A 14,599-nucleotide genomic window follows, 5' to 3' on the forward strand; every position below is an offset into this window, starting at 1 on the left:
CTCTGGGGGTCAAAATTGCCCCTGGTTGAGAGCCTCTGTGCCAGATAATTCAATTTAGCTATATATATACATATATATATATATATATATGTATATATATATATATATATATATATAATCAGGTATCTACTAAATTAGGTACTGTAGGGGTTCAAAGATAAGTTAGGCCCTGTGTTTACCCTAGAGAATCTTATAATCAAGTATAATTATAGAGGTGGCTTGTTTTTTTCTCTGCTACCAGAATTTGGAGGGGAACTAATAGATTTGGTTCACTTTTTAAAATTTAACTCACACATATATAGCACTTACTATGTGGCACCACTGTTCTAAGCATTTTATAAATATTAACTCATATAATCCTAACATGCCTATGAAGAAGGTACAATTATTATCCCTATTTACAGATGAATAAACTGGGGCAACAGAAAGGTTGAGTAATTTGTCCAGATGAAGGAGCATGAGAGGGTGAGGATTTCACCCTTGTGGCTGTGGAGACTTGGCTGAGCTGAAAGTGTGAGCAAAAACGCCACTTCCAGTCTTCCCATAAGACCTTTATCCTGCTGATCCAGCACTCATTAGAAAACTTTACTGGATCCAGCATTGCCACCATTTACTCAGGGATCTAAAGGGAAAGCTAAAATGTTAAGTCATCATTCAGTTTTCCCAGCCTGGCTATGCAGATAAATATCAACCCCATGATACCACAGGGAGAGTAGACTTCAGAAGGTGGCTTTGGAGCATTTTGCTTGTGCTACTGATTGATACAGGAACCATGATCCCACGACTGACCATGCTATGTGACTTCCTGTGGAGTGGCTCTCGTTATACAGCTTTTAGGGTCTGTCTTCTCTCCTCACCTGCCCACCACCCCCCAACCCCACCTGACTTCAGTTGTCTTAATTTTAGCTAAACAATTTCAAATGTCAGGTTTGTGTAACATGACAAAAATCTCTTATTTGCTGGGGGTTGGGCTTTCAGGTCCGAAACCTGTGCTACATGATAACCAGGCGAGAGAAGCTGAAACTGTCACAAACCAAAATACAGGAACAGATCTTCAGTTTGCAAGTCCAGCTTGCTAACCAGGAAATTGCTGCAGGTAACCTGTATAAATTTTATATCAATTGTTTAACTTAAAAATCTTTTAAATTCATTTCTTCTAGTCCAGCCCTGATATAACATGGCCCATTTCACTGTTGACTCATGAGGCAAGAAATCCCGGGGTGGGGTTGATGGAGTGGCAGGCCTAGGACAGATAACCTAGGTCCCAGACAGATATTTGAGGCTATTAGTTGGAGCTGTGAAATTATTCTAAACTCATTGAATTCATTTAGAAGTCAGTAGGATAAAAAAAAAAAGAAGTCAGTAGGATAGGATCTAATCCTAGTTTCCAGAAAACATTTAATTCCAGGGTTACTTAACTTAATCTGTCTGTTATAACAGATCCTTAGCCAGAAGTTAGGAGATCTGGGCTCTTGTCTCTTCATTTATTCACTGATATTTTTTGAGCACCTCCTATGGACTAAGAGCTGAGCTATAAGACAGAGCAGTCAGCAAGACAGAATTCCTTCAGAGAATTCTGCCTACTTGGTAAGAGAAACAAGTGAGCATAATTACAGTGCTCTAAGCATGGGAGCTTGGCTGGAATAATGACAGTCGTATTCAGAGACATTTGTAACCTCCCTGTGCCTCATTTAACACAGAGGTCAGTGGCAGAGCCTGGGCAACCAGGGGTCACTGGGCAGGGTGTGCAGAAGCCAGCTTCTGCCAAGGGCCAGCTATAGAGCAAGAGAGGCACCCAGAAATAAGGTGTCAGGTAGGTATCAAAGGCTCGTGGTCAGTTGTGAGTATCACAGGTCACAGCAAAATGGTGTAGCAGGAGACAGCAGGGCTGCTCAGCCACAAGAGCACCATGATGGACAAGACAAGAAGAACCAAAGGACAGCAGGAAGAGCCTCCATGGTGCCAAGGAAATTGGCCCCTAGACCATGTGGCTTCTGATTAGTGGGACCCAGCCCCATAACTGCTTGTGGCAGCAACAGGTGGCAGGCCCTGATAGAGATGGGAGCTATGAGTGTTCAGTATGGACCCTTAGGGAACAAATGCTGCCCGTTGGGATTTTTTTTTACTTTCTGAGAAATAATAGTTCATTATTAGTGTATAGAAATGCAACAGATTTGTGTATATTAATCTTGTATCCTGCAGCTTTGCTGGATTTTTTAATTCTAATAGTTTTTGGGTGAAGACTTTAGGGTTTTCTATATAAAGAATTATGTCATCTGCAAATAGTGACAGTTTTCTCTTCCATTCTAATTTGGATGCTTTTTATTTCTTTTTCTTGTCTGATTGCTGTGGCTAGGACTTCCAGTACTATGATAAATAGAAGTGGTGAGATTGGGCATCCTTGTCTTGTTCCTGAAGTTAGAGGAAAGGCTTTCAGCTTTTCACCATTGAGTATGATGTTGGCTGTGGGTTTAGCATAAATGGTCTTCATTATGTTGAGCTATGTTCCCTCTGTACCAACTTTGATGAGAGTTTTTATCATGAATGGATGTTGAATTTTGTCAAATGCTTTTTCTGCATCTATTGAGATGATCATGTGCTTTCTATCCTTCCTTTTGTTAATATGATGTATCACATTGATTGATTTGCAAATGTTGAGCCATCCTTATGTCCCTGGAATAAATCCAACTTTATCATGGTGTATGATCCTTTTTATATGTGGTTGGATTCAGTTTGCTAATATTTTGTTGAGGATTTTTGCATCTGTATTCATCAAAGGTATTGGCATGTAATTTTCTTTTTCTGTAGTGTCTTTGGTTTTGGTATCAGGGTAGTGGTGGCCTTGCAGAATGAATTTGGGAATGTTCCATCCTCTTCGATTATTTGGACTAGTTTGAGAAAGATAGGTCTCAGTTCTTCTTTATATGTTTGGTAGAATTCCCCTGTGAAGCCGTCTGGTCCAAGACTTTTGTTTGCTGGGAGTTTGTTTAAATTATAAATTCAATTTCACTACTAGTGATCAGTCTGTTCAAATTGTCTGTTTCTTCTCAATTCAATCTTGGCAGGTTGTGTGTTTCTTGAAATTTGTCCATTTCTTCTAGGTTGTCCAATTTGTTGGCATGTAACCATTCATAGTATTCTCTTATGATTTTTTTTGTATCTCTGTAGTATCTGCTGTTATTTCTTCTCTTTCCTTTCCTATTTTGTTTATTTGGGTCCTTTCTCTTTTCTTCTTGGTGAGCCTGGCTAAAGGTTTATTAATTTTATCTTTTCAAAAAAACATCTCTTGGTTTCATTGATCTTTTCTATTGGGTTTTTTAAATCTCTATTTTATTTATTTCTTCTCTGATCTTTATTCCCTTCCTTCTGCTGACTTTGGGCTTTGTTTGTTCTTTTTCTAATACCTTCATGTGGTAGGTTAGGATGTTTACTTGAGATTTTTTTCTTGTTTCTTGAGGAAGGCCTGTATCACTCTAAACTTCCCTCTTAGAGCTGCTTTTGTTGCATCCCATGGATTTTGGAAAGTTGTGTTTGCATTTTCATTTGTCTCAAGGTATTTTCTGATCTCTTTGATTTCATCATTGACCCATTGGTTTTTTTAGTAGCATGTTGTTTAGTCTCTACGTGTTTATTTTCACTTTTTTCTTTCTATAATTGATTTCTCGTTTCATACCATTGTGGTTGGAAAAAATGTTTGATATAATTTCTCTCCTCTTAAATTTGTTAAGACTTGTTTTGTGGCTTAGCATGTGATCTATCCTGGAGAACATCCCATGTGCACTTGAAAAGAATGTGTATTCTGCTGGTTTTGGATGTAATACCCTATAGATATCTATTAAGTCCAACTGGTCTATTGTGTCATTTAAGACCACTGTTGCCTATTGACTTTCTACCTGGGTGATCTGTCCATTAATGTAAGTAGGGTTAAAGTCTCCTACTATTATTGTATTATTGTCAATTTGTCTCTTTATATCTTTTAGTATTTGCTTTATATAGTTAGTTGCTCCTGTATTGGGTACATATGTGTTAATGAATGTAATACCCTCCTCTTGTATTGCTCCCTTTATCATTATATAACACCCTTCTTTGTCTTTGTTATAGCCTTTGTTTTAAAGTATGCTTTGTCTGATTAGGAGTATTGCTGCCCCCACTTTCTTGTTTTGTCCATTTGCATGAAAATGTACTCTGTCATTTAAAATGAATCTTTCTTTCATCTTAGGACTTCCTTTGACAAATGCACTAGAAAATTCATTGTTTTACCCACCACCAAGAATTACCTTAAAGTTAAAAATGCCCAAATCAGCCCCAGAAGACTGCAGAAACAGCTCCACAGAGCCTGATCATGGACCTCTCTCTCCTGACGGCAGCTCCCCTGTTTGCAATATGAGGAGCATGCAGGTGGCTCAGGAATCACTAGAAATGAGAATGAAGTCATACCCAAGGTATCCACTAGAGAGCAAGAATAACTGTTTGCCGGCCAGTCTCAGCCATGCTAGGAGTGAAGCAAAGGATCCCAGTCCTGCTTGGATAACTCCATCTCCAGAGTTCTATCATGGGCAGTCTCTGGGAAAGCCTCTGGTCCTTCAGGCTGCCCTGCATGGACAGTCTTCCATTGGGAATGGGAAAAGTCAGCCTAACTCCAAGTTTGCCAAATCCAATGGCCTGGAGGGCAGCTGGTCTGGGGATGCCACCCAAAAAGACAGCTCAAGTGAGATGTTCTGTGACCAGGAGCCCATGCTCAGCTCCCACTTGGGCAGTCAGGGCAGCTTTAGAAAATCTACCATGGAACACTTCAGCAGGTCCTTTAAGGAGGCCACCAACAGGTGGGTGAGGACCACAGAGGACCTCCCGTGCTATGTGAAGCCAACCAAGAATACTAACCCCAAGGAGCAGCTCTGGGGCAGGCAGTTTGTCAGGCGGTCTGCAGGGAGAGCTCCATATCAGGAAAATGACGGGTATTGCCCAGATTTGGAGCTGAGTGATTCAGAAGCAGAAAGTGATGGGAATAAAGAGAAAGTTAGGGTAAAGAGAGATAGCTCAGACAGGGAAAATCCTCCCCATGACTCCAGACGGGATTGCCATGGTAAAAGCAAGACATATCCCCTTTCCCACAGTTCAATGCATAGGTGATTAGAAATTCCACGAAAAACTCCATCTTTGCCTTTGCCTCATATATTGGGGAAAACCCATACACCAAAAGGATTCTAGTATATGTTAGGAGGAATTGTAGTGAAAAGGATAAAATTTTTCCACAGTAAATTGGCTTGCAGTTTTTGAACCAGTTTCAAGTCCAATTTTCACGAGCACATCATAGAAATTACATATTGTCCAAAAGTTTAGGGGTTTGTTTTGTTTTGTTTTTTTGCCAGAGGCTAGTGAGAACAGCTGGGACCAGAGTATTTGCTCAGTAAATACTTTGGGGCAGCTTTCCAATTATATTAACACATATGTATTAAGAGTCCTTGCATTGTCCTTGATTTGCAGGAGATCATGATTATCAGACACTAAAACTACTTATCTTTTGAAGCTACAGCATGTGACTTCCAGAGCTCCTGTCTGTAAGAAGTTTCCACTGGTACCTGGAAACCCTCTTTAGGGAGAGACCAGGGACCAATATCTCAGATACTGTCAAACTCACTACTCTCTTCCTTTGCTCTGAACAAGGTTGAGTTCCTTTCACAGTATCTTAACTTACCAAGTCAATACACCTAATGCTTATAAGTGTCCAGTGCCTGTTCCTAGACTTGCTTGTTGGGGACGCACTTGTAACTATTTCACCCAGCTAACAAGCGTAAAAGGCTAACTTGTGGATAGTGTTTACAAAAGTACTACTTCCAAGGAAAATGCTCTGATCCTCTCAGTTTAGGCATTTGTGAAGGATCCCAGAGCCTTTCCCAAAGTGAGAACATTTCTGGAGGGTTTGTATCAGGTCAGGGTTTTTGTGTTATTGTTTTCAAATAAGTTTGACTTAAATAAGTTTGGCTGACAGTTTTTGTATACCTGCTTTAATGTTTATAAAATTTTTATTGAGGTATAATTAAGATATAGTAAAATGCAGAGAGGTTAAGTATTCTTACCTGCTTTAATTTTGAAACAGATTTTTATTGTCAAACAGAATTTGAAAGCATGTGTTTAACACATGGATATAATTTAGCTTTGTACCAACTTTGAATCCAAGGCAATTTCCCAAACAAAAGGGCTGGAGCTGTTTTTCAGAAGTTACTCATACTCTGTTCCCAAACTATCAGCCTTTATTAATTTCTGGGAGGAAGAGGATAATTACATTAGTGGGAGATAAAACATACCTGCTTCATGTTTAAAGAAGAGGAAAATGTTACAGTTTTTAAAGTGTGAAGCCAACTATAATTCTCTGCTCTCTTTTCTTCTTAGCCTTAAATTAATATTCTCTTTCTTCTAGTTTGGGAACATGTAGTGAGACTTTTCAGACAAAAGAGGCCATTTTAGATATTTTAAGTTGCTTCCTGGTGAAACAGCCCAGCTGCAGTAAAGGCAGGGGCCCCTCTTCTCTCCGTCAATATGGGAAGCTCAGCAGTTTTCCTCTCCCCCGCTTTTGTTCCTGTAGCCTGTAGCTTTGTTAATGAGTTCCTTTGCTTTTATTTCTTCCTCCTTTTCTGAAAACTTCTGTATTTTGCCTCTCCTTTGGCTACACCTTCAAAATGTTTCTTTTGTGCCTGTGTACATTTGTGAACATGCCATAGCATGTGTAATAGGTGTCCTATGCTTTGTTTGAATGGAAAAAGCTATGGATTATCCAAATGAGGAACAGTAGTTCTCCTATTTATGCACTAGGTTTCTGTGCTTTTTCTTTGCATTCTCCTGGGTTCGATATTAATTTGATACCTTCATGGTAATAAAATTGTAGTGGAGCTATGTTATAAACTCCTGTTAGAGGCCAGTGCAGTAGCCTATATCCTTTCATGCCTTTCAATTCTGAGTGAGGAAGAAAAGCAAACATTGAAAAAGTGCTTCAGCCAAATTCCATATGTAATGCCATTGGGAGAGTATTGACTAAAATAATTTCAGTCAGGGAAATATAGTTGTAATATTTTTACAGGATTTTCCTAGGTAAATGAAGGAGCCTTCAGTTGTGTACATTTCAATTGCCCCCAAATGTATTTGCTACATTTTGCTGTTGTTTGAAGTATTACCTCTTAATCTTCTTTGTTAAATTTTTTTTCGTTTTGTCTTATATAGTCCAGTTTTCAAAGATAAACTCGGTCTTTTTTCAAATGTCACCTTTTTACTGATACTTTTTCATTAAATTATGAAAACTGTTAACTACTGTTGGTGTGGTAATTTTTTATTTTGGCATATGGGTTTTAGAAAAGCTTACATATGTTTCTTCTATATTTAAAAAAAATCTTATTCATTAAGCACAACAGATGGTAAGGGGAAAGGAAGGAGGAATTGAATGTTTAGAAGCACAAATTCGTGATTCATGTCAATACCAGGAAACAAAGAGAACTCGGAAATTGGACTCTACCTGCAAATCATGATTTCATCAGGCCGATAAGACGGAACCTTAGGATCAACATAAATCACTAGGGGAATGGAGGCTGTCTAAAGTCACAAAGTTCAGAAGGCTTAGATCAGGCCTCACTTAAATGTACATTCTTTACAATATTCATTCTATTTTGGAGTCACGTGAGAATATTAAGATTATAGGGGTTATGTAGTGTCATGGAGGCATTTTTGAAGGCATTTATAAACATTTTCATTATGTTTGAGAAATTTGCTGAAGGTCATTGGGTAAATCATTAGTGAAGATAGTTAAAAGATAAGGTTGTTTCTCTCCCCCATCTTCTCTTCCTCCTTCTTCCCCTGCATTCTCCCTCCACCACCACCCCCTCTCTCTCCTTCATAGATAACTGTTTTGATTCAGTAAATTTCTAGGTAAAATGTTGGAGTACTAAAACTACAAATACCACTCTGTTATAGCCAACAAAAGCTTTGGGTGTATTCTAATGTCTGTATCTCTAATAAGAGGTGAACCTTTGTTTTCATGTTGAAGAAACTTTTAAATTCATAGAGTAAACTAGAGGATGCACAGTCCCAGGACTTTTTCCCTCCAGGACTTTACAATCCTCAGCATGCTTGCTGACCCTTAAGAATGGAGGAAAAATACATGATAGGATTAAAACCTTATTCACCACTGAATAACCTTCATGGGATATTTTCAAAAAATGTATTTTATTTATAACACATGTTTATTAGATTTTCACAACCTTAATTCACCTATTTTCAAGTTTTATGGAAAGCAGCAATTACATATTGATTTTTAAAAATAACTTTAAGTTAATAAACAAAGGCCTACCCTGAGGCTGTCTCTCCTACACATATGGAACTCTGTAATACTCAGTTCATCATTGTTGAGGCTTCTGTGAATTCAGTTAATTTTACTTCATGGATTGGAACAGATTGCATGACCTGAAACCATGAGGATAGTTGTCTTTGAAATGAGCTGAGATGATGGGGGTGGTCACACCCCAGATTGGTGCTTCCTGCCCTATCCGGTCACTGATGAGTTCTTTGACCTGATGCTCCCTAAATATATTAATCATCTTGACAAACTCTCAGAGCATCCATCATTTCTCATCTTGGTAAAGTGGGTTTGGGTGTGAGCGTTCCAACCTCACAGCCTGGATACCCCAAGCATTAATTTCTCTTCCCCTGACTACTCCTCCCACCCCACCTTCTTAGTTTCCTTTATTTTTACCGATTGTCAGGTTATAAACAAACTAGAAAGATGGAATTGGGCTGATTAAGCTGTACTTACTACAGCAAGTTTCTGCTCAGCTTCTCCCTGAAGAAAACAACCTGAAAGGGGGTTTACTCATGAGTTCTGTACTGCTCCATTCTTGCCATCCTGAACAGAAGATTGGACTAGTCATCTGACACAAAGGCAAACAGTTTAGAAGCTCACATCCAAAGAGCAAGATAATTCACATAAATCTAGACTGGACAGGCCTCGCGATGGAGCTAGGACCTGGTGAACTTGCCTTCTCCATAGCTAGTCTAACCTGTAACTGAGTGTAGTTGGCTAAATAATGGCCCCCCAAAGATGTCCACATTCTAATCCCTGGAACCTGTGAATATGTTACATTGCATGATAAAAAGGACTTTGCAGATGTGATTAAGGTTAAGGACCTGAGATACGGAAATTATCCTTGGTTATCCAGGTGAGCCCAACCAGTATAATCACAAGGGTACTTTTAAGAGGGAGGCAGGGGGATCAGCGTCAGTAGCAGTAGGAGTTGTGATAGTGGAAGCAATAGGTTGGAGTGATGCTAAGAAGGGCTGTGAGCCAAGGAATGCAGGTGACCTCTAAAAACTGAAAAAGGCAAAGAAATGAATTCTCCCCTGAAGTCTCCAGAAGGAACCCATCCCTGTCTACACCATGACTTCTGACTTCCAGAACTATAAGAGAACAAATTTGTGGTGTTTTAAGCCACTAAATTTGTGGTAATTTGTTATAGCAGAAATAGGAAGCCAATACACTAGGCATAGAGCAAGTGTTCCTTATCCTTTCAGGGGCACATTCCTCCTTCCCAAAGGGCCCACCTGGGCTGCAGCTGACCACTCTAGGTTGGTCCTGTGCTTTCTATCTTAGTTGAAACACTTTCTGGAAATGGAAAAATACGTGTTTTTTTCAGTCAATAAAATCCTTCCCTATACAAATTAGTTTTCTATTTCCTCCCTCCCACCCACTTTTTCCAAGGTACCATTTGGTACGTCTCAGGTAGCCTTGGGTAATCTTCCATGGCTTGCTTGATCCAGTGTGCCTGGATCTGGCACTGCGTAAGGACTTGCCATAGGTTTGGATGTCCCTGTTGTCTGAAAAACTGTCCTCGGGAAGTGGAAATAATTCACTGAGTGTAACTCTGGGGAGTGGGGGGAGAGGTGATAGAAGGTAGGTGGGGCTCATTATGAGGAATGATGCTCTAATTATCAGAGCCTCCTACAAGGAAATGGGTAGCTTGGAGAGTTAGAGAGTTCTTGAAGATCCCAGGGACCTGAACAGAGCTTGGGGATTAAAGAATGCAACTCTATGCTGCCTATAAGAAACACACTTTTAAGAATAAAGACACAAATAAGTTAAAAGTAAGAGGATGGAAAAAGATACCGTGTTCACACTAACCAAAAGAAAGCTGGAGTGGCTATATTAGTATCACATGACGGCAAATTCATCAAGAGGACATAAAAACCCTAAATGTTTATGCACCTAATAACATAACTTCAAAATACACTAAGGAAAAACTAGTAGAACTTCAAGGAGAAACAGACAAACCTGCAATTACAGTTTATGTCTAATTAGTAGCACAAGTACATAGAAAATCGGGATATAGAAGATTTGAACAAAACTATCAACCACCTAGATTTAATTGACATTTACCACTCCACCCCACAGCAGCAAAATATACATCTTTTTCAAATGCAAATGGAACATTAACCAAGTTAGACCATATTCTGGGCCATTAAACAAGTCTTAATAAATTTAAAAGGATTCAAAAACAAAGAACATTCCCTGACCACAATGGAATAAAATTAGAAATCAATAACAGAAACATCTCTGGAAAATGTGATTACTGGAAACTAAACACACCTCTAAATAACACACGAGTCCAAGAAGAACTGAAAAAGGAAATAGAAAGTATTTTGAACTGAATGAAAAAGAAAAAATACAATTTGTGGGATGGTGCTAAAGCAGTGCCTTGGGGAAATTCTATAGCACCAAATGCTTATATTAGAAAAGAAGGGTCTCAAATCGGTGGCCTCACCTTCCACCTTAAGAAATTCTAAAAAGAAAAGGAAATGAAATCCAAAGTAGAAGAAAGGAAATAATAAAGATCAGAGCTGAAGTCAGTGAACTAGGAAGGAAAATCAGTAGAGAAAATCATTGAAACCAAGAGCTGGATCTTTGAGAAGTGATAAACCTCTAGTGAAACTGATCAGGAAAAGAAAAGGCAAATTATCAACATTAGAAATGAGAGAAATGACATTGCTACAGATTCTACAGATATTAAAAGACTAATAAAGGAATATTGTGAACAACCTTATGCCAGTAAACTCAACAACAAAGACAAAATGGATACATTCCCTCAAAGACACAAACTACCAAAGCACATTCAAAAATAAAAAGATAACCTGAAAAGCCCTTTATTATTAAGTAAATTGAATTTGCAGTTAAAAACTTTCTTATGAGGAAAACTCCAGGCCCAAAGGATCTTGCTGGTAAATTCTAACAAACATTTAAGGAGCAAATAATATCAATCCTACGCAACTCTTCCCAAAAAATTGAACGGGAGAGAATAGTTCTCAACTCATTCTATGAGGCCAGCATTAACCTAATATAAAAACCAGACACAGACATAAGAAAACTACAGATCGGGAGTTCCCTGGTGGTCCAGTAGTTAGGACTCGGCACTCTCACTGCCGTGGCCCCGGGTTCAATCCCTGGTCAGGGATCTAAGATCCCACAAGCAGTGTTGGCAGCACGGCACCCCCCCCCAAAAAAATACAGGTCAATATCCTTTATTTAAAGCAAATGCAGGCTTCCCTGGTGGCACAGTGGTTAATAATCCGCCTGCCAATGTAGGAGACACGGGTTCAAGCCCTGGTCCTGGAAGATCCCACAGGCCGCGGAGCAACTAAGCCCGTGCGCCACAACTACTGAGCCTGCACTCTAGAGCCTGCAAGCCACAACTACTGAAGCCCCTGCACCTAGGGCCCATGCTCCGCAACAAGAGAAGCCACCACAATGAGAAGACCGTGCACCACAACAAAGAGTAGCTCCTGCTCGCCGCAACTAGAGAAAGCCCACACACAGCAACGAAGACCCAACGCAGCCAAAAATAAATAAATTTATAAAAATAAATAAAGTAAATGCAAAAAAGTTCTTAAGAGGCTTCCCTGGTGGCGCAGTGGTTGAGAGTCCACCTGCCGATGCAGGGTACACGGGTTCGTGCCCTGGTCAGGGAAGATCCCACATGCCGCGGAACGGCTAGGCCCGTGAGCCATGGCCGCTGAGCCTGCATGTCTGGAGCCTGTGCTCCGCAACGGGAGAGGCTACAACAGTGAGAGGCCCACGTACCGCAAAAAAAAAAAAAAAAAAAAAAAAGTTCTTAAAACTTTAGCGAATTGAACTCCAACAATATATGAAAAGGATAATACATCATGACTATCTTGGTCCACTTGGGCTGCTATAACAAAAAACTATAGACTGGGTGGCTTAAACAACAGGAATTTATTTCTCACAGTCTGGAAGCTGGAAAGTTTATGATCAAGTTGCTGTCAGATCCATGTCTGGTGAGGGCCCACTTCCTGGCTTGTAGACAACTGCCTTCTCACTGTGTGCTCAAATAGCCTTTCCTTGGTGCCTACTCTCATGGAGAGAGAGAGAAATCTTCCTCTTATAAGGGCACTAATCCCATCATGAGGTTCCCACCCTCCTGGCCTAATCTAAATCTAATTATCTCCCAAAGACCCCACCTCCAAATACCAAATCATTGTGGGCTAGGGCTTCAACATATGAATTTGGGGGCACACAAACATTTCAGTCTATAACAATGACCAAGTGAGATTTATTCCAGAAATGCAAGTTTGAGTGAACATTCAAAAAATAATCAGTGTAATTTGCTATATCTCAAAGATACATAAAAAGCATCTGACAAACTCCAATATTCACTCCTGATAATAATGCTTAGCAAATGAAGAATAGAAGGGAACTTTCTGAACCTGATAAAGGACATCTATGAAAAACCTACAGCTAACATCATACTTAATAGTGAAAGACAATGTTTTCCCCCTAAGATCAGGAATAAGACAAGAGTATCTGAACTCACTACTTCTCTTCAACACTATACTGGAATTTCTAGTCAGTGCAGTAAAGCAAGAAAAATAAATGAAAGGCATCCTTACTAGAAAAGAATAAATATTTGTTTATTTTCAGATGACATGATTATCTATGTAGAAAATCAGATGGAATCGACAAAAAAAGCTACCAGAATTAGTAAGGAAGTCTAGCAAGGCTGCAGGATAAAAGGTCAACTTACAAAAACCTATTATATTTATATACTAGTAAGGAACAATCAGAAGTTGACATTTTAAAAATAATACCATTTATGACAGCACCAAAAATGTGAAATTCTTATGTATAAATCTGACAAAAGATGTGAAAGACCTTTACAATGACATCCATAAAACATTACTGAGAAAAATAGGAGACCTAAATAAATGGAGAAAGACACCATGTTCATGGATCAGGAGGCTCAATATTATCAAGATTTCAATTATCCCCAAGTTGGTCTATAGATTCAATGCAATTCCAATCAAAATCACACCTGGGGGTTTTTTTGGGGGGGTGAATTAATAAACTGATTTTAAAATTCATATGAAAGTGCAAGGGACCTAGGATAGGCAAAACTGCTTAGAACAAAAAGAATGAAGTTAGAGGACTGACACTACCTGATTTCATGACTTATTATAAAGCTACAATAATCAAAACAATGTGGTATTGGGGTAAAGATAGACATATACCTCAGTGGAACAGAATGAATTCAGAAGTAGACTCATATATGTGGGCAACTGATTTTCAACAAAGGTGCAGAGCAATTTAGTGAAAAGAGGAGTGTCTTCAACAATCCTCTTCCCAAAAAGCATGCTGGAAAAATTGGATACCCATATGTAAAAAGTAAAACATCTCCTATCAATACCTCACACCATATATAAAATTAATTTCAGAATGGGTCAAAGAACTAAATCTAAAACTATAAAACTTCTAGACAAAAACAAAGAAGAAAACCTTTAGGATCTTGGTTAGGTAAAAACTTCTTAGATATGACACCAAAAGCACTTTCCTTAAAAGAACATACTGGTATATTGGACTTCATCAAAATTAAAACTTCTTTTTGGAAGACACTGTTGCTAGGATGAAAAAAGAAGTCAGACTGGGAGAAAAGGTTTGCAAAATCATTTATCTGATAAAGGAGTGGTATCCAGAATGTGTCAAGAATCCTCACAACTTAATAACAAGAAAATAACCTAATTAAAAAATGAGCAGACCATCTCAACAGGCACTTTGGTGAAGACAATGAATGGCAAATGCTCACATGAAAAGATGCTCAACCCCATTAGTCATTAGGGAAGTGCAAATTAAAACCACAGTGAGATACTGTTACACCTCTATTAGAATGGCTAAAACTTAAAAGACTCACCATACCACATGAACTGGAACTCTCATAAGTGTGTGGTGGGAATGTAAAATGGCACAGCCGCTTTGAAAAACAGTTTGGAAGCTTCTTACAAAGTTAAACATACACCTACCATAAGATTCAGCCATTCTGCTCCTAAATATTTACTGGAGAGAAATGAAAGCAAATGTTCATATAAAGATTAGTACACAAATGTTCATAGTAGCTTTGTTTGTGATTGCCAAAACTAGAAACAACTCAAATGTCCAACAACACTTAAATGGATAAACAAGTTGTGGTATTTACATACAGTGAAATACCTCTTAGTAATAAGCAGCCGCATAGCACAGGGAGATCAGCTCGGTGCTTTGTGTCCACCTAGAGGGGTG

General features: G+C 38.9%; 1 protein-coding gene across 6 annotated transcripts in view; it reads left to right on the forward strand.

The window, feature by feature from the left end:
* The window catches only part of JADE3 (jade family PHD finger 3), a 151,343-nt gene extending 144,044 nt beyond the window's left edge, over positions 1 to 7,299 (forward strand). For all 6 annotated transcript variants that reach the window (XM_027091369.1, XM_027091368.1, XM_027091370.1 and 3 more), the window contains 2 exons: positions 979 to 1,096; positions 4,220 to 7,299. In XM_027091369.1, the coding sequence (XP_026947170.1) occupies positions 979 to 1,096; positions 4,220 to 5,130 (1,029 nt within the window). In that variant the 3' untranslated portion in view covers positions 5,131 to 7,299. The remainder of the gene's footprint in view (positions 1 to 978; positions 1,097 to 4,219) is intronic.
* Positions 7,300 to 14,599: the final 7,300 nt, after the last annotated feature.

This window comes from Aethalodelphis obliquidens, unplaced genomic scaffold (genome assembly GCF_003676395.1).
Source record: "Aethalodelphis obliquidens isolate GAN/ISIS:26980383/991018 unplaced genomic scaffold, ASM367639v1 scaffold71, whole genome shotgun sequence".
NCBI classification, from domain to species: domain Eukaryota; kingdom Metazoa; phylum Chordata; class Mammalia; order Artiodactyla; family Delphinidae; genus Aethalodelphis; species Aethalodelphis obliquidens.